We start from the raw sequence: 21,430 nt of genomic DNA, 5'->3' as shown, positions 1-21,430 counted from the left end.
CTGTACATAATGATGTATGTGCATCTGCATCATCTGCTAAAGGTGGAAAGCTTCTCTTTCTCAGGTTAAATCTAAGTTTTAGTCGTGTACCTACAGGCATTGATTTGTGTCATCGCAACTAGTTTGGAGCCAATCGTGGTCCAATATACAACTTCCACAAGTGTGATGTGGAAACTTGACACTGAGAATGGACTCAGTGAAGTAGGAAACATCTTGTGTTCAGCAGTCAAACTTTTGAAATCAAAAATATTTCTACTGTATAGTCATAGATTCTGGATTTTAATGAGTGAAGAGGAGTAGACGTCATTTTAATTATTAAAATTTCTATTTAAGTTTAAAAATAACAAATATAATCTCCGGAGGCAGATATAGCTACTTTCAGCATTTTTGAAGCAATATTTCGTCAGGTCAGTAACCTAAAGTGGGTCTTTGACATTAAAGTGCTTGAGAGCTAGTTTTTCCAGATATTTAATGATATTTTTTCTCAATGATAGACTGTATGGTGTTTTGAACCAGATTTTTTATTTGCATATGAAATATGAGCTATAAATCAGCCAACCAATGTGCTTACAATATCAGTTTGACTGTTTGATCATTTGATCATGTAATATTTATATCATCGCTGATACTGACTGCGCACTGTTCATTCTTAAATTGCCTTAAATCAACATGTTTCAGCAGCTGATCAGCTATACACCAGTGAAATGCTTTCCATTTCACTGCCCAGTCAATGCTCAGTGTTCCTGAAATGTGCAGGTTGTGACACATTGAACAAGGACTCTACCCCTTGACTGGCAGACCGGCTCATGTGTCGTTAAGCATCTGTCCAACTCAAATGTCCTTGAGCACAACTTACCTTGAAATACCTGGCAGCTGTCGTCCCGGATAGTTTGACCTGTTTCCAAAGCATTACCTGCCAGTGTTGCCAGAGAAAACCTCCGTGGAAAGTTTTTCGATCCCAGAAATCCACTGAAAACATCAACATCTTTGTAAATTAGCAATGCATGGAGGATAAATGATAAACCAACAAATCTCCAAATGTTTTTTTTACTACAGCTGTTTTATTAAACATACAGCAGTGGCTTTTTTATCTAAGCAGTGGCACTCTAATAGAAATTTATCCAGTTGAGTGGCTAATTGTGGCACAACGGTCAATTGCTTTTAGAAGAATTGATGCTCTTTAAACTCACTTAAAATGTATCATCTTTTAAATGAGCACTCATTGACTTTTAGAGTGGTTGTGGAACGAGTCGGGGTCTGTCTGGGTCAGTGAAAATAAAGACAGACCTTGTAATCTGGTCATTTTAGCTGCCTGACAGGGAACAATAGGGAAGGACATCAGGGATAATAGTACAGGAGGTGATAGGAAATAAAATATTTGTCCTGCTCCACAGTAACTAAACTCATTGTTCCAGATGTTATTTTAGCTGTGGCCAAATCACAGGAGGTGGATTACTATACACAAGAATATTTTGCAAGAAAATTATTATTATAAATAATATTTTTTTTAGTTTGCGTAATATCAAGTTGTTTATAAATGTGCGTGAAGCTCATGTTTTCTTTGAAGTTCAGTTCTTCCAGGATTGTTTTTTTGATTATTGTAGCCCAAAATGACTGAATAGGCAGTGGCAATTCCAAAAAATGTGCAACACTTTGTGTTATTTTGCAATAAATTTCTGTACTATTAAAGTAAGCCTTAAAATTTTTTGATAATTTATGATGTCAGTGGAAATAAATTCTTGTGAGAGTTAAGATGAGTTGAGAAATCTCTTAAGGATCTTAGCTTGGAAGTTGAATGTGCTTCTATAACCATTTTTTAATCAAATCTATAAAAGTAATCTTCATTCTTCTTTTTATGCTGTGTAGAGCTGCTTCATAAACCAGATATTAAGTTTTAGGCATTATATTAGAAATGTTTCAGTTTGGAACATTTTGGAGTCAAGACGAGAAACACCCTGGGGACAAGTACGTCCTGAGAAGGCAAAGTCAGGGGATAAGTAAGTAAACTTTATTTATATGGTACTTTTCAAAACAGCATTTCCAAAGTGCTTCACAGTTGATAATAAAAATGCATATTAGTATACAGCATGAAAACAACAAGTAAAAAATAAAATTTATAAAATGGAAACAGACACTCAACCATAAAAGCAATATAAATAAACAAAACAAGACAAAAAAAACTAATAGGAATTGCAAACTCATAAAAACACCAACCTACACAAGTGGGTTTTTAAGGGGTTTTTTCAAATGTGGTACCAACTCAGCTGACCTGACAGTGAGGGGGAGGCAATTCCATAATGTTGGGGCTAAAACAGTAAAAAGCACAGTCTCCCTTAGTTTTGAGCCTGAACTTTGGGACATTTAAGAGCAACTGGTCAGAATCTGAGTAATCTTGGTGCAGAGTATTGCATTATAAATTCAGAAATATAAGAGGTTATCATGCCATGCAGGGCTTTGAATGTAATCAGGAGGATCTTAAACTGAATTCTGAAGTGTACAGGAAGTCAAAGTAAGTCGGCCAGAATGGGGGTAATATGCTTTCTTTGTTTAGTGTTTGTCAAAAGCCTGACTGCCGGATTCTGAACCAGTTGAAGTCGAGCGATTGCAGACTTGCTTAAACAAGAAAATATGGAGTTACAGTAATCCAGGCAGGAAGAGATAAAAGCATGGATGATTTGCTCTACAATGTTCTTAGACAATGCTGAACTGACTTTGGCAATGTTTCTGAGTTGTAAAAAACAAGACTGAACCAATTTCCAATTTTAGAACACAACACCAAGATTTCTAGCAACTGGTTTTATATTCCTTGCTAAATGCCTGAAGTTTAGACTAATACTCTTTGAAACTTGGTCTGGGCCAATGACCAAGATTTTTGTTTTGTCTGTATTCAGCAGTAAAAAAATCAGTGATATCCAATCTTTGATAGCAGTAAGGCAACAGTGTAGAGTATCTAGATTTTTAAGCTCGTCTGATTTGAATATTACATAAAGCTGGGTGTCATCTGCATAACAGAGGTAGGCAACAATTTTAAACTGATGAATAATATGACAAAGGGGGAGTATATACAAGCTGAACGAGACAGGACCAAGGATTGAACCTTGTGGAACCTCACACGACATATGAGCCACATTGAAAGATCTCTATGTAAGATCTATCTATGCCGACCCAGTGCTTTAGTCTATCCAGTAAGATGATATGATCAACAACAATGCTAAAATGGAGTGATGACCAGAATCTGCATTCATAAGCATATCGTTAGTGACTTGTAGCAGAGCAGTTTCAGTACTATGTGGCTGGTGAAAACCAGATTGAAATGGGTCATAAATGTCATTAGCTTCCACTATTTCCAGTAGTTCTTTAGCAACAACCTTTTCAACAATTTTTGAGACAATGGGTAATTTAGAGATTGGTCTGTAATTATGAGGGAGTGTTGGATCAAGGCCAGGTTTCTTTAAAAGGTTCTGAACACAGGCTTGTTTGAAATAGTCTGGGAACAAATTGGAGGACAGAGACTCATTTACAATAGTGAAAAGACAAGGGGCAATGACTTCTAATCTCTCTCTACCCTCCACCATCTGGGGGGTAGAGTGTCAAGGCCACAAGAGGATAAGTGCATGTGTGACACAGTATCAAGCAGATTATTCAGGGAAATAGGGGTAAATTCACTCAACAATGTGTTGGAGGCATCTGGAGAAGTTATACATGAGATAGGGGGTGTTATAGAGGCTTTGATACCCTTAACCTTCTCAACAAAATAAGCTAAGAACTTATCACAATCTTCAACAGAGGAGGCCGAAACAGTTGAAGGAGCAGGGTTTACAAGTCGATCAATGGTGCTAAACAGATCTCTAGATATACTTTTTTGCAGCTACAAGGTTTGTAAAATATGTAAGTCTCTTTTTTATTAATAAATTGTAAGAAGACAATAGCTCTCTCATATGAAGGAGGTGAACTTATTGGTTACGTTTCTTCCACCTTTATTCTGCTCCTCTACATTTTCATTTTAGTTGGCGAGTATCCTCACTTACCCAAGGTGATGGATTTGATTGGCGCTTCGACCTTCCCTAATGGGAACGATGCAATCTAAAACTGATGAACATAAAACATTAAACTGATCAACCAGGTCGTTTACATCATAAAACTGAGTTAAGCTGCTACACTGAGCACAGAAAGCAGAGGAAAAATTATCAGCAGGTCTCTCATTAAGGATGCAAGAGTGAACTGTTGATGAAGGAGCAGCGACTTGAAGGGCAATATCGAACAAGACAGTTTTCTAATCAGAGACAAAATCTTTAAAGGTGAGGGAGTTAACAGATAAACCCACAGCGAAAGCTAAATCATGAGTGTGGCCTTGTTCATGTGTGGGATGTGATACATGTTGTTTCAGGTTAAAAGATTCATAAATACTTAAAAATTCAAGCAAAACTATGAGTGGGGTAGTCCACGTGAATATTAACATCTCCAACCAATAATATTTTGTCATAGTTAAGAACAACAAAGGAAATAAAATCAGATAAAACAGATGAGAAGACACTGGTGGGTTTAGGGGGACAATAAATAATACATCAGACAGGGGACATACATCACAACTGACTTTGAACATCAGCACTTCAAAGCCAGAAGGTTTCTCCACTGAGATGAGGCTACAGCTCAAATGATTTTTAAAAGCCACAGCAAAGCCACCTCCACGACCAATGAGTCTGGGGGAATTAAAAAACATGTAATTAACGTCACTGGACCTGAGCCAGGTCTCTGTTGAATATAGAAAATCCAAACTGTAGGTTGTAATAAAATCAGATCAGATAAATGTCCTCCTCACCTCTTAGCATTTGTTATTTGACTTTGGTTTGTAGAAGTGATTCTCACTTAGATTATGTTTATGTAGAAAAAATGAACGAGGTGATTTTTAATTAATTTTGGGGGGGGGGGGGATTATGAGGATTTGACAAATGGTGAAACTTTGCAGACCATGAATTCCTGTAGGGACTGATTCATGTGTAAGTCCATGGATGTGTCTTGGCTTCCAAGCATCACACGCCCTGCACACCATTTATAGCCACTATGCCAAAGTTGTTTCACAAGGCTTGCTCACCCTGCAGCAGTGAGTTTATCCCATAGACTGTATAAAATAATGGACGTAGCCATCGTGACGTCACCCATTGGTTTGTGGACTCTCATTTTGACAGTCACCATCTTAGATTTTTGGAGCCAGAAGTGACCATATTTGGATGAGAGGGTGGAGTTGACCCCAACACTTATGCTAGCTGTTAGCTTGGTTAGCACGGCGCATTTACAGTTAACTTTTATGAACTGAAAACACACTGAAATAGCGACGGCTATGGCTATATTCTGTGAATTTGGGGTTACGCCATGGATGCATTACCTAACCACTGTTGTTGCCTTGATAGTGCCTTGGCAATCACAACGTGGCCACGCCCTAAAGCAAACTCTGCATCATTGTCTATTTTACTATAAATGAAACCATAATTTACATGATTTACCATAATTTATCATGAAGAAGACTTGATACTAGCAAATGAGACCATAAACTTATTAGGAAAGTGTTTACTGAGGTAATAAATCAAGTGAGAAATAGGGTCATTTTCATTTTAGACTTCCCATACAGACTTTTTGGAGCCTGTGGAGTCGCCCCCTTATGGCCATTAGAGAGAATTCACTTCTTCACTTTTCAGGCCCAGAGCTATCCGCTTGGTTTATCCACTCACAGTCGTGTTCTGTTAACGTGTCACTTAAGGAAGCGCTGAAGCAGAGCATGAATGTAAATATTGAACAACATTACTTTCTGCAAACTGCAGCTCCCCATCGGCCCGCAGAGGTGATTAAATGCGTGTTTGTGGGCTCCCGCTGAGGAAGCCAGATGGGGTTCTTCTGGAGGTAGCATTTAGTGAAAGATCATGTGGTGCTTTCTCTCAACATATTTCCAGACACACCGTGTAAATGGTTTGTTAATGTGTGCAGCCTGAGGCCAATCAGCTGGCTGTATACAGTCAGCCTGCTCCAGTCAGTTAAGCGAACAAATAGCACATCAGGCAGTCTCTCTTTCTAGCGTTGCGTCTCTTATTTCTCATTTCATACCAATCACTGAGAGCATCACCCACTCATGTATACCCACTCATTAATAGATGCACTGACAAACATGCAATATACTTACATGCATATACAGACAAATACACAATGCACACACATGCAGATAAATAAGACAAGTACATGGAAATGCATATACATGCATATTAATATAAAGAAAACATTTGATAATTGCATATACGCATAAACACATCAAACACAGCACAGGTAGTTGCATACTGTGGGAAGTAAAATTCAACATAATCGAGAGTGTTTTAATTGTCTTGTTGACTTTGCATAGTGCATTTTATAAATACTGCTGGGAATTAATACATTAGAATGAGTCATGCAATAGTTTGAGTCTGAATACTTTGAACGATCAAGGTCAAACCACTCAGACAGATATGATGGAGATTAACACCGCAACTCCTTTTCTTTGTGCGCATTTATTTACTTTTTCAGCTATGTTGTCTGTAAATGTATCGTAGAGGTTTCCTGCCGTCGAATAGGTAAAGTGGGTCGACCTACATTGAAAGATAGGGCTGGTGTGCTTACGTATTTTTTTATTGTCAACAAATCACATGAAAAGACCGAAACCAACAATGTTTGGCAGGGCCGAGGGGCTTAAAAAAATAAAAACAGTGATAAAACAAATTATGCCACCTAGTTTGTGGAGTTTAAGATCTCCAAAAGAAATTTAGGTTCAGGTTCCTTTATCGAGGGGAGAGCAGCACTGGCTAACCATGGATTAACACCAAAAATTATTAAAATAATAACTTATTACAATATACTAAAAATGAGATTATACTTAAATAATAAAACCCCAAAGAAATACACATATTTCTGACATGTTAGTCCGTCTCTCGATACTTCATAACTTTCCTCCCCTGTCATTGTTACTGAAGACAGAAATTTTTAAAAACAGGTCACACACAATTTCATCTTTTAAAAGGCTCAGTCATTTTTGAAAACAGCTGTGCTCTGTAGTTTTTGGCATCGAAGCCGGCGGGTATCTCCAGCTGCATTTGATGCTCCATAAGGAACAAATTGTCCAGTAAAACTTGTGGCTCACTGATGTGTTTTTGAGTGTTTTTGGACAAAAATGTAGCTCTATGGCACAGGGTAAGCTCGAGCTGAAATTATTCACCCATTAATCGATTAGTCGATCAACAGAAAAACTAGAAAGACAACCATTTTGATAATTGATTGACCGTTTTTCAAGCAAAAATGCCAAACATTATCTAATTCCAGCCTATTTTGTTTGGATTTTCTGCTTTTTTCTGTCTTATCATCATTTTAAACTGAATATGTTTAGGTTGGAGTGTTGGTTGGACAAAACAAGATATCACCTTAGGTTTCCAGAGTGTTGTGACATTTTATAGACCAAACAATTAATCAATTAACCTAAAAAATAATCGTTAGTTGCAGCCTTGGAATAATATCTCAGGCTATGGCTACACAGAATTTCAAGGAAATTATATATTTTGAGGCTTAAAAATGTCAAACCAGATTTTAAAGATAGATTGATAGATATCTACTGTAAATAATTCTTCTGTTCCTTTATTAAAATCTCTTTTAGATCACAAATACTGCGCAAGTATTCCATGCACTGTATGTCTGTGTGAATACAAATAGTCTTTAACTTAATTATCCACTCATACCTGATCTATTGCGCAGCAAACTGTTTCAGGCATCGCATATGGATTCTTTGGTCCATCACAATAACCTGTGAGGACGGCTTACTCTCCCTCTCATGTCTTCATTATACTCTCTCATCTCTCCAGTAATTGTACATTCTCTCCCTCTTTTTGTGAAGAGGCCAAAGTCTCAGTGTAATGAGAGCTCGTAATGTGGTTGTTGCTGTCTCCCAGTCCACTTCGCCTGATAGCAGATTCCACTCAGTACATGTTCCCTGTCCAAAAGCTGCCCGGGGAAACAAAACAAGGAAACGAGATGATGTATGTGGCTGGCTCCTGTACAGAGAGAGGCATTTATAACTAGACAATACCTGCACAACCCCAGCCCCCACCTTTGATAGAGCTCACAACTGAGCTATTACTATGGTTATTATCAGCAATTCCAGCTGTTTCAAACATGGAGCAGATTAGATGTGATTAAACTACCTTCCCTCAGCATCTCCACATCAGTTCAGGCTGTAAATAGGGAGAAAAAATAAACACACTGTTGCTGAACATTTGAGAATTAACAGGTATTTCTACATTCATGAAGCCTGTAAGTCTCAAAATTAAAAATGGTGTCCCATCTCTCATTTTATAATCCAGTAAATGACATTTCATAATAGACAATTACAGAAATTTGATTCAGCTGAGAATATTTTTTTTATTTTAACAATATTATTTAAATTGTCACATGAAACGGTTGCTAAAAGGCACGATGGCAGTTTGCAAATGGACTCCAGGGCTAGATAAGGACCTGAGGAAGTTCACTGGAGGTGACATTGTGTAGATAACACATGTATACAGTTGTATTTATAACTGTGTCCCAGCAACCGCTCAAAAACAGCTCATACGGTCATCGGTGATTGGACGCGAGCTGATGACCTCAATAATGCACAGATGCAGCAACCCTGGGATTTACAATTGAATTAAGCGACAACTGGTTATTAAAGGGCCTTTTGTGCAGCTCATGAGCAAAGAGAGAAAATAACATTGGTATGCTTTGACAAAGGAGGTGCTGAGACTTGATGTCATCGGAGCTGAGCCCGCCTAGCAAGCGTGAGTCCAAATTTTGAATGTCAGCCTTCAGTTCATAGTTGATATAGGATTGTCGGTTATACGAAAAGGGTTAAGTAAGGCTAGTGATATTTTATGTTTCTCTTAATGTCAAAAAATCTCATGAAAAGATAAGAACAAACAATGATTTAATCCTACTAAGAAGTATTGTCTCATATGTCTTATTCCTCTGTGCCATTGTTGTCCAAAAGCAATTAAAAACACATCAGTGAGCCACACTGGGTGACATATTTTTACACGATGATGAATATGGCCACTTTAGTTAATATTGTGTCAATGCAACATACATTATCCTGCTGCTGTAGATACTCACTGGAGCACCAAATGTGTATTAATCTGCAGCTGAAAATAGTCCCCAACAAATGCACTGTTTACTCCTCTGATGTTTGCTAAAGGCTGCAGTGGCCAGCTGTGTTAGGAAACGTTTTGTTCTTTTCATGAGATTTGTTACAATAACAAAAATATCCTTTAAAAGGGCCATTTCACAGATTTTTTTTACATAAATGTCATTTTCTGTGTCATAAACAGCATTCAAGGTTAAAAGTAGAATTTATTGTCATTCTCCCTGTGCTGTATGTAATACTCAGTATACAGGAGGAGGAAAAAATGTGTTATTTTCAGTGAGACAGTGCACACAACAAGAACAAATACAGTAAAAACAGTTAAAAAAAAAAAGAGAAAAAAGAAAAGAGAGATACAAAAACAGGTAAAAAGACAATAAAGTACACTGGATGCCATCACACATGTAAAAATGTGCTTTGTTTCATTGTGGACAAAAAATGTTGATGAATGTAAACAGTCTTATAACGTTTTATAACTTTGGGCTTGGAGATTACAGATTTATAATGTAAAATCTGCATTACAAACTCAGAGGGTTGAATAAAGGACGCTATCCAGGTGAATTATGGGAAGTGTAGGATCCAGCGTTTCTGTAGTTTGACGTTATCCTGATAGTTAGACTGAAGTGTCATTTCATTTGACTTTACTCATTCAGTCTGACACCGTGTCCATGTTTGCCAATTTCTTCATTAAAGGCAGGGTTGGTTTGTTTTGTTTCGCATTAACCAATCAGTAGCGAGTGACATATTTGTCCTGCCCACGCTGGTTTCAGTCCACAGGACAGCTGAGGCAGCAGATCCGGTTTTTCACACTGATCAAAGAAATACGTTAATTTAAGAATAGTTATTTCTGCAAATGGGCTTAAATGACAACATGAACAGCTGCGTCAACTTGTTTCCATTGTAGCTAGCTGTTTAGCTAGCTAGCTATGTATGAAGATGACGTTCCCATTATTAATTATGCCTACAAAGCCCCAACTGGTTAATTGTTTCTCCAAATTGTGGACAAAGCTATCAATGGGCACAACATCAAACTTATTTTAATCACTGAACAAATCTTACATGTTGGCTTCAGATGTTGGGAACCAGGCTAGCTTGACCTGCAGTTTTTTTAATGTATTTATTTTATTGCTCTTAATGCTTATAAAGGATTGCAATAACTTTGCGATTTGAATCTTTTATTCTTATTCTCTTTTTAGGGTGACATTTGTCCACAGATTGAAAATAGCCTGTAATGTTAGATGTTTAATGTTTATTAATGTCCACTGTCTCTGTTACAATAAATAAAGCAATAAATAAATAAATAACGGGGACTAAAATAAGAATAAAACACTAATAAACTAAATATAGTTTGTTATATATTAGTAATATTTGTATTTGGAGAGCTGCCAAGAAGCATTTTTGTGTGTCCTTTCAGCATCCAGTTTCATGTCTGACAGCTTATTCTGGCTCAGCTGTCAACATTTATCTGAACGTGTTCAAGTTCATTCATCTTCACATCCAATCAGCTGACATGTCAGGACCAAATTAAGTCTCATGCAAATCCATGTTGTCTACAGCTGGTAATGTCAAATACTGTAAGCTGTCACTTATTTCTCTGGTTAAATCTTAAAAAAAGGAAGTGATAGTGTTCCGGATGTACTGTGATTATGTGTCTGATCAATTATAAATGTTGTATAATTCTACATATTCAGCAGAATTGTAAGTTAAACAGAGAAACTGGAAGTGAAGGTGGAGAAGAACGGGTCATATTTGGGTGAAATATTTATAATTGTAGTGGCATACTTAAACAGTTAATCATTATTTTCAATTAATCAGCCAAATACTCTGTTGATTAATTGATTAATTATTTGGTCTAAAAAATGTCAGAAAAACATGAAACGTGAAAAGAGTTCCTGTAGTCCAAGGTGAGATCTTGATACTGCTTCAGAACCCCAAAATATTCAGTTCACTGGTCAGAACAACAAATAAAGAAGGATATCTTTACATTTAAGCAACTTTTGGGGCATTTTTGCTTGAAAAAATGACTTTCCAACAGTTAACTGTTATTGTTACGTTAATTCTTGAGGATGAGTTTTCTGTCTATCAACTAATCAACTAATCATTTAATTCTACACTACAGAGCAATGTCATTTAGGGCTGCGACTAATGTTTATTTTCATTATTAATCATTATTAATCAGTTGATTATTTTCTTGATTGATTAAATTAGTTGTTTGGTAGGTGACGTCCTCAAATGTCTTCTTTGTCCTGACCAACAGTCACTGTCACTGTCATATAAGACTAAAAAAAAGCTGGACTTGGAGAATTTTTGACTTTTTATTCTTAAAAAAGGACTCAAAATGATTAATCGATTATGAAAATAGTTGTCATACTTCTGTTATACCAGTATAGCTGCTGAAAACAGGACTCAAAACTCTTCTTCATTAGCAGCAGAACAACATGTAAGACTTGAACACGGGCGTCGGCCAAGAGAGCAGCTTAACACAGAGAAGAAGAAGAAGAAAGTCTGAGATGGTGAAAGAGATACGGCTGTGATTAAAGATGAAGGGCCGAGACAGATGGAGAAGAACAGAGAGTAACAAACTCAGTCACAGAGAGGCTGGAAACTCTATCCGAGGTCTGGAGGAACTACAGTAGTTTGGATTCCTGGGAGGAGAATTAGAGCTGATAGATACAGGAGGTGGACGCAGTAACAGACTGGAAACCTGCATGCTATCACTCTCCTGTATATAGATTTAAATAACCAAAGTCTGAACACTTCTACACATCTTATTTGACATTACCAGCTGTAAATAGCATGTCATTTTAGAGGCGTTGTTGATTCAGCTATGTGATCATTCTTCAGGCTGTACTTTGTCATGTTTCTTATTGGATTGTATTATAGTGCAGACAAAGTAACAAAACACTTTTCATATAATGCAAATCAAGTTCTTTTGGGGCATTTTATGCTGTCATTAGACAGTGACAGCAGCAAGATAACAGGAAATGAGGGGAGAGAGAGAGGTTGTGGTTATGTTATCAGATTCAAGACCGAAATAAGAAAAACTGAGTTGAATCAACAACACTCTCAAAAAAAAAAAAAAAAGCAGAATGTAAGCTTATATATGTGTTACTGTTATTGTGTTTCCACTCCATGGCTTGTATAGGCTGATCAGGCTGATATTATTAATATTAGATCATATTGGTAGTATTATTATTATGATATTAATTGTAAAACATATCCTCATCACCTCACATTAATCTCAGTTAAGTTTCAAGGCCTCAGCGTGTTTCAAATTAAGTATTTCTCGAATAGTCAAAGAGCAGCTGAAACCCTCCACCCCCTCCTCAAAACATATTATCTCCTTGCCTTATTTGTGCGTATTCAACCGCTGGACCGTTTGTGTTTATTCGCCACGAACAGCCAACATGTTCATTAGCTGTAAGCTAGCAGGGTCTTTCTGTTATTTCTCTCCAGTCTTTTTCTTCTTCTCTCTGTGCTTTTGTGAAGCACATTCATAAAGCCCCAGGACATGCACAAATGTTTCGTGCAACATTTTTTTTTTATTGGGTTTTGCAGGGTTATACACCATTTGTATCAAAGACAAATACTATTGCCTTTTATAATGAATCAATGAACATCAAGGAACAAAGACGTGTATTTTTATAAAGAAGGGGGCACCGAACCAGCTAGACCTGGAACAGCAACACACACACACATACCAGCAGGGAAACAAGCAAACTGGAGAACAATGAAAGCACATAATAACGAGGATGTTCAATCGCATATCAATGTTGTACCTCCACTCATTAAAACAAAACAAAACAAAACAAAGAAGAAAAAGATGAAAAAACACATTGCCACACTTTACCCCTCCAAAATTGATTTATTAGGTGGGAATATCTGAAAGTATTGTTGATGTACTTGAGAGAGTATTTTATTTTCTCCAGCTTAAGAAAGTGCAACATAACAAACATATAACATAACAAAGAATAACACCCGAAACCACTGCGCATGAGATGCGGATGCAGGGGATTTCCACTTCATCAGGATCAGTCTCCGAGCCAGTAAAGTGGTTAAGGCGATTACATTCTTTTGGGATAAAGACAAAGAGGGCAAAGAGAGCACTGAAAGGGTTATGGGTCAAGACAACATTTCAGACCAAGTATTAAAAATAATTGTACAAAAGATAAACAGGGATGGACAAAGCCAGAGCAAATGTAAAAGGTTGGCAGGAGCCATGACGACATCTGTCACAAAGCAGGGAGACGACCTTGTAAATCTTAAATAGACGAGCCTTGGTAAAGTAAGTGTGGTTCACCACTTTACATTGTATCAAACCACGCTTTGCACAAAAAGAGAAGCTGTTTGCTCTTCCCAGAATCTCTCCCGAAACCTCACGTGATGCTTCCTCCCCCAAATCTGTTTCCCACAATAACTTAATTGAATCAAGTGAGTCTATGCTTAAGTTATGAATCATGAGTGTAGAGTCTGGAGATTGCTCCTTGCAGAGATGGAGATTGGGGAGTCAAAAATCATCCAGAGGTGAATCCCCCAGCAGATTGGGAAAACTAGGGAAGGTGTCACGTGCAAAGCTACGGGCCTATGAGTATCTGAAAAAGTGTTCTTAAGGAAGTGAAAAAACAGTCCAACAGCTGCTGAAAGGATGCAAAAACACTGTAAATTATTTAACACTTGCATTGGACCACACAAAAAAACGCACTATCTATAAGGGAAGGGGAAAATAAATGATTAGAAACTAAGGGGGCGTTACAAGAGAATAAATGTAAACTGAAGTAACGTCTAAACTGAAACCACATCTTAAGGGATGACTTCACAACTGCATTTTTTGTGTATAGAGATACAGAGGAAGAAATCAGAGCGTATAAAAAACTCTCAGTGATACCAGGCTGGCAGAGTTTGCCTTGATAATTAGCCAGGTGGGAGGAACATCAAAGCTCTCATATTATAGCCAGTAGTTCAAGGATCCAATATTAGCAGCCCTGTAGTAAAACAGAAAGTTTGGTAGAGACAGTCCCCCTAGAGACTTAGGTCTCTGTATTGCTTGCACAGCTGCAGAGTTTTCTGGTTCCAGATAAATTCTAAATCGCACACAGCAACATTTTCAACTTGCTGGCAAATTTACGTCTATTCAAGTCTTTCCATTGACTTTATATGCAATTGCACCAATTTACAATTTTTGTAAATATATGAAACCGACAATCCAACAAACACGTCCACTGCATGCAGCGATCGGCCAGGAGGTGAGAAAGTAAGCGGGATTTGAACTTCTCTCTCTTTACACAATGACTTCAGATGCTTCTCGTAGACACGACTGAGGGCAACGCTGTGAATACCTCAGAGGAGAGACTGACCAAAAGTGTGCACTGCTATTTCAATGACTACTGAATCCAGCTCCTCTCTATGACAGCTGGCTTTCATATTCAACTTGAACACTTTTGCCTTCAGTTAGTTAGACGACACTTGTTCATTTCAAAGCCTTTAGTGTCTTACAATGGTGTAAAATGCTGCTTCAGAGGTGTTTCCAGCCTTACAATTCTGGACTCAAACATTACATTTTTGCCATGTTTTGATACTTTATGCATGAAAGTGGTCAAGCTTAGCTATGTTGAATATCTATAGAAACCCTCCAGTACAGAGTGTTACATTTAATTGAGTTATCCCCCTGACTGTCAAACAGACTCTGTGCTTTTTATAGTAAATATTCTGAAAAGTTCAATACTTTATTTGGATCCTTTATTCCGCAGCACAGTGTGAGCTCAGGGCTGACCGAGTGATCCTCTGAGGACCCACAGCATCCATTTTCATTAGTCTCCCCCTCGCCCCATGCTGCTACTTTGCCCTTTACAACATCACAGCAGCCATTTATGAGGCGCTCCTGTGGGCTGCCGCAACAGTCCTGCTCCCCTTTTATAGCTGCCCGGAGAGACCGTCTATCCCTTCATCCTCCCCTCAGACCTTTTTACCTCCAATCCCATCAACCACGGAGGTGTCAGTCTGTCTATTCATCTCTGTCAATCTACCTGTGTGGGTGTCTAAATGTGAACCCAAAACACGACGCACACATCTGTCCATCAATTTTGATCATTGATTGATCTTCCAAAGCAATTTGTCAAGAAAAAACGACAAACAGTCACTGATTCCAGCTTCTCAAATGGGATTTTTTGGACAAAATAAGCCAATTTTTTTACAATTTCCTAACATTTTAAGCACTGAAAGATTGATAAAAAAAATAATATTAAGCTGGATAAATAACAAAAACAATCATTAAGCACAGTCTTAATGAACAAAACAGCCAAACAGACCAGCAGCTACTCAGCTGTACTGCAGTGTTTCAGTATGGAGGTCTACTCTACAGCACATTCCTCTCGAACATAAGAGCCAAATTAATGATTATGCTTTGAGAAAAATGAATTACTGCATATTGCAGCACATATGGGCTCATTCACCTCCTCGTGTGAGTCTTCTGGTGAAAGTATTATTTCTGGGAGCTTCAGAGGAAGTTAGAAATAAGTAATGCTATATAGTCATACTTCACCAAAACACCACTTTTCCTTCCACACATTTTTTGCTGTGAAGCTCCACCTCGGCATGTATCTACTGGGAATTCGGAGGAAAATTGGGAAAGTGAAATTTACAGAATCTATGTAGGTTAAGACTGAGATGTATTTATATATGAGTGGAGATGAAAGTCTTGGTTTTCTGATTTCTGGTCGCTCTTGGACAAAATTCATAGACGTTGGACCACCGTGGTTTAAGAGAAATAACTTGAATACTGGTTGTAAGGATGAGATCGAGTCTGAACCTCTTTAAGTTCTCTACTAATAAAAAAGGCATCTGTTTTAGTCCCAGAGAAAGTTCAGAAAGTTGTCAAAGTGCAAGGCAAAAAGGACTAATCGATTAATTAACAAGACAGAAAAACCTGATCGTAACTATTCTATTTATCAAATAGGCTTGTTTAAGTAATCTGTTAAGCAATAATACCAAACATTATCTACTCCAGCTCAATCCTCAATGAGAATTTAAAGCATTTTTTACTTTTTACAACCAGAACATAATCAGCAGATTAATCGATAATGAATGTGTAAAGGCTCAGAGTATTTATGGTTAAATTTAGTTGATTTATGTACCGTACTGATCTAACTCTATTTGCCTGGACGAGTAAGAACAAAGCCATTTGAACCTTCCTGAGAACTGCTGGATGGCGGATAGAGAGGAAACGACCCCAGAACGCTGGAGTTTATGGAGACAGATGGACACGTCTGATAGTCAGCAGCAGCTCCACATGCTCAGAGAGGCTGAGCAGAGCAAAATGAACCAAAGGCAAACAGTAGTCTGGATTAATGCGTATATTCAGCTGTTTCCTCATGTAGCCTTAACGGGTACGAAACACAAGAGAATACGTCCATCCCATTAGGTTTAAGTTTGACCAGCTGGAATCAAATTGGTTTTGAAACAAGTATCAGTCACTCAGATCAGAGGAACTACTGTGACTTTGTGTCTTTCACCAAACCAAATACAAAACTTGGTGCAAGATATTGGTGAACAGAAAAGAAAGTAAACTACTACACAGGGGCTATATTTTGCGTGTGACAGTATCAGTATCATCTAGCTTTTACATTTTGCTTCAAAAAGGATGTTGACTTTTTTCTGCAGCGCGACAGGAAGTCATATTTCAAATGCTTGATTTGCTGCCATTAGTTTATTTCGCAGCTTCTATGTTTCTCTTTTGATCGAGTGCATTTAGCTGAACATCGCTAAAAGGGTATTAGCTGCCCTGCTTGGCACAGCGATCAGGTCAACATCTGCCTGCTCATGCACCTTACTTCGGGATGTGGGTGTTTTCATGTATTTGTGTGTGTGTGTGTGTGAGAGAGAGAGAGAGAGAGAGAGGAAGCCTAGAAGCCTACCACATGCTTCCTGGCCTTTAAGCAAGAGATAGTATCGCTGACGGAACTGACGGCATTAAAACTGATTCTGAAAATAGACGCCTTTCTACTCTGATGTGATGTGATGATAATACATTTCTGGAGACATTTTAATGATGCTAAATCCAATAACTGCTGTCATAAGAAGCAGTGTCCGAGTCCTGCTGCACAGTAACAGTTACTACCTTGTTTGGCGAGGCTTGTTTTGCCGGAGTGGCGTGCGCCTCAATAAGCAACACCGTTCAAGCTATTTTTGGCTCTGGCACCGAGCCAGATCAAATGCAAACTCTGGAGTGTTCATCATGCATTTCATCTAACTGAAACATACACAAACGACAGAGTATGAATAGTAATAAACCACTCTGATGCTTTTTTAGAGGAAAGTTCCCAGTGGTGAGCAGCGTCAGGTTCAGGATGAGGAGAGTATTTAAAGCTCAATCCAACACAAGGTGCCTCACCTAACGAGGTCGGAACCATGGAGACCAAGTTATTTCGTTTTGATGCTGCTTTGCATCAGATTGATAACAGCATCATTCACTGATCTTTAAATACACAGCGCACGCGTCATCCCCTGTTAGTTTATGGGCTCGGTGGTTACTGAGGAATGTCTTTGTGTGTTCGACTTTGTGAAAGAGAAGCTCATTGGACTTTCACAAAGGACATTTCTATTACTCGGGCCTCAGTCAGCGCTGTTGTTGTTTGACCTTTTACTTTAAATTAGAGTAGTCGATGTTTATTTTCCCACCATCAAATCTTGGCAACAGGCACCGCAGTCCTGTCGTAGTTATTACATGAGGTCCTGATTGCAGTAATTGAGCTGAACGACATCACTTTGCTTTGTTTTTAGAAGAGAACTTGAATGTTTATGTGCACGGACCTGCTAAAATCACTTCCATACAAGCGTATAGTCCCCACACATACTGTATGTGCATTTAGAGGTTCAGTTCACAGCAACTATTTGTCACATTCGCTCAAAAAACATCCCTCAAACTTCACATCACATTTGAAAAGCTTTTATAAGCAGTTATGTCAGATTTCGTCATTATATTTTAGCTTGTCCACGCAGGACGATAAAAACAGAAGCTTTTTAGTTTGTCTAGTGAGGCATAAAAATGCTAAAATGTCTTGAGAGGATCAATAAACAATGCTGTCAAACTCTGCACACACATCATTCTGCACAGTGAGGCTCAAACATTGAACTGAAGCAAAACACATTTTTTAGTGGAGGGGGACTTTAAATAAGCAGAGAAGTCAAAATAAACTGCTTAAAGTTACAGATAAATGGTTGAAATGCTTCAGCCACAGCAAATAAAAACACACACAGAGCTCATGAAACACCAGGGGATAATATAAAGCTACATAAAAATATAAAATGGCAGGAGTGGGATGATAAAACACAGCAACATATTAAATAGCTGTCAGCAGATGGAATTTGCTCAGATGTCATTATAGTCTCGTAATTGTTTTGTCTAAAATGAACGCATGCAGCAGAACAGGTGAAACACTGCACAAAAAAATAAAAATAAAGAGTTATTTCTAAGTTTTCAAATTTTTAATATAATACAGACAAAACCATGAATAACAAACAAAAAAAAGACAAAGAAAATAGAATAACTTAAATTTATCTTATTTGTATTTAAAAGAATAAATAAATAAATAAATACTATGATTGCCAGTCGAAATCCCATCAGATGCACTAGAATAGGCAGCTTGTAGAGGATCACCGAGTACATACAACCTTGGTTCGAAATCAAACTTGTCCTCAGAAATTTCCGTTCGTAAGTTCGTGGACCCACTTCCAAACTATAACGTGCCCTCTGAGTCTGGGGCCTGACACCTCCGGCACTCCACTGAGTCCTTAAGACCTAGACTACGAAGTCCAGAAGGTGTCCAGTAAAATCGAGAATTTGAGAATTTTGAATTGGATAAGCCTAATTCTAATATCCCTTGACATTTTCTTAGAGTTTTCACAAATCCCCTCCCACTCCTATACATTTAATGACAGGCCCAGGTCCATTTCCCAGGCTTTCTTTAGAGCATTAGGTTCTTTATTGACCTCATCAAATATCTTTGAATAATAAAATGAAGTCTTGTGGCCTGTTCCATATACCATAGTGACGCCAGCGAGCTTTAGTTGTAAATATTGCCAGGACTTAGTGTATAAATCCACCCACTTTGCCTATTAGTAATTTGGGATTCAACTATATACTTGACTCTGAGTTACGATAAGGATTTAGATTGAGTGTCTGATGAAGTGGGGTCGATACCGGGGAGACAATTTGGTAGACAAGCAAGTCAACAGAGCGAGAGGAGAGCCTAACACCCTCTCCATCTCATACTGTGGGGGAGTCCTCTCTGGGGATAATGTCCACTGAGCTAAATGTCTGGTACTAAAGACATAATGATAAAATAGCAGCTTAGGCAGCCCTAGAGCCTCCCTGTCAACTGGTAGTTGGAGCCTTTCCAAGCACATCCAGGGACGTTTCTCATTCCACGAGAAATTGTTATATATTCTATCAAAATGTTTGAAAAACTTTCTATGTATGTTAATAGAGAGGGATTGGAGGAGATAGTTTATCTTAAGTACGCAATTCATCTTCAATACATTCACTTTACCCCACAAAGTGTCGACCATCTTTCTACATCAGATGAAATTTTCCTCAGCAGGACATTTGATGAGGTGATAAAATGCCTAGTACCTCATACCCTCTTGAGGCCATTGAAATGAAGGAAGTAGGATTTGGACCAGTAGGAAGTCAGTGGAAGTGGTTCAGATTTTGACCAGTTCACTTTATATCCTGAGAGCTTCGAGAATAAGAGCTGTTACATCTTGAGCTGTCGAATTACACTTCGTAACTAGTTGGCTCCTTTTCATACTTGATCTCTGAATAGAAAAACTGCCGTCACAGTTACAGAAGAGGCTGCGTGTGTGATAGCACCTATAATGTAATTTTACACCGTTCATCATAAGAAAGAAATCAACCTTCGAATGCTTTCCTGTGATCACCTGCAATCTCATTCCGCTCTGTTTGGCAAACAGCAAGTCAGCTAAAACAAAGAAAAGCTATCTGTGTGACAGGTAATAATGTTCTCATCTCCTGTTGGGAGCGTATAATATGATCCTGTTTGATTCATAATCCAACCTGTATTCAAATTGCATCATCAGTGGAGCAGCTGCAGGCTATTTTCAAGGCTACAATCTTGATTCGATCCAGTGAAATTCAAATATCCAATTTATTCAGACCTAACTGAGAGTGAAGTCTTTATTCTTTGTGTGAAGAGCAGCTTTGACATTTCGACCTCAGTGCTTTGAATTTAAAAATGAGACTGACCTCACGCTGATTTGTCTGGTTTTCAGGGAGTGCTTCAGCTCTGAGACTGAGCTTCCTCGGGGTCACATCAGAACATCACACACATCATGAATAAAGGTTTAGCTGAGCGGCAAGACTGGCTGTAATGTTTCCACACATCTCCTCTCTCTCTCTCTCTCCTGGTAGATCTGCACTCCTGATCTGGTGGTGTTCCTGGCCTGCACCAACCACCGTTTGAAGGAGAGGCTGCAGAAGCGAGCCGAGCAGCAGGGACGACCAGACGACAACCCCAAGGCCATAGACCGCCGTCTGACCAACTTCAAACAAAACACCATCCCTCTGGTCAAGTACTTCCAGGAGAGGGGCCTCATCGTCACGGTAAGGCTGGTTGACAAGTGGGTTTGCGTCTGTTTATATTGGAAAAAAAGATAAACAGGAAAATATGATGAAAATTGCCCATTATCCCTACATCCGATGCCAGTGTTCAGTGCCAAAACAGGAAGTAGTGTATAGCAAGAAAGGGTGTGTGTGTGTGTAGCACTTCCAGCTTTTATGCCAGAGACAGGAGTTCCCATCCTGTGACAGACCAACAATTATGCCATGTTTACATTATGTGGAATAGAAAGTAGAGATGGGAAAGACTCTCATGTGTACAACTTTTCATTCATGCTATTGGACATAATACTAACAAAATGAAATGAGAAACACAAGCATTAGTCACAATTCTTACTCAGAAGGAATACAATCTAGCTGACAAATGAGTGTGTGAAAAAACAATCAATGGCGACTAATAAAAAGTCTAATCTGAGCACTGAATGATTAACATTAGTCATCTAAGGTTGAGTGATTGTATGATGACAGAGTTTGAGTCATTTGAGATTAAAAAATATTATACATGGTCAATCTAGCACTGTATAAAGTAAATTAGAATGTGTTTTTCATTTATTCATCCGACCTTTATTTATACAGGGTGGTCCAGTGAGAGCAGCGCCCTGTCCACACAGGACAATAAA

The 21,430-nt window shown here is 38.3% G+C and overlaps 1 protein-coding gene across 1 annotated transcript in view; it reads left to right on the top strand.

Annotated features, from left to right (window-relative positions):
• Window positions 1-21,430, top strand: part of ak5 (adenylate kinase 5) — a 99,474-nt gene that overhangs the window by 17,109 nt on the left and 60,935 nt on the right. The window contains exon 6 of the mRNA XM_067606472.1: window positions 20,604-20,795. Within this exon, the coding sequence (XP_067462573.1) occupies window positions 20,604-20,795 (192 nt within the window). The remainder of the gene's footprint in view (window positions 1-20,603; window positions 20,796-21,430) is intronic.

The sequence above is a fragment of the Thunnus thynnus genome, chromosome 12, assembly GCF_963924715.1.
Source record: "Thunnus thynnus chromosome 12, fThuThy2.1, whole genome shotgun sequence".
Classification (NCBI taxonomy): Eukaryota; Metazoa; Chordata; class Actinopteri; order Scombriformes; family Scombridae; genus Thunnus; species Thunnus thynnus.
This window is presented reverse-complemented; position numbering and strand designations above follow the sequence as displayed.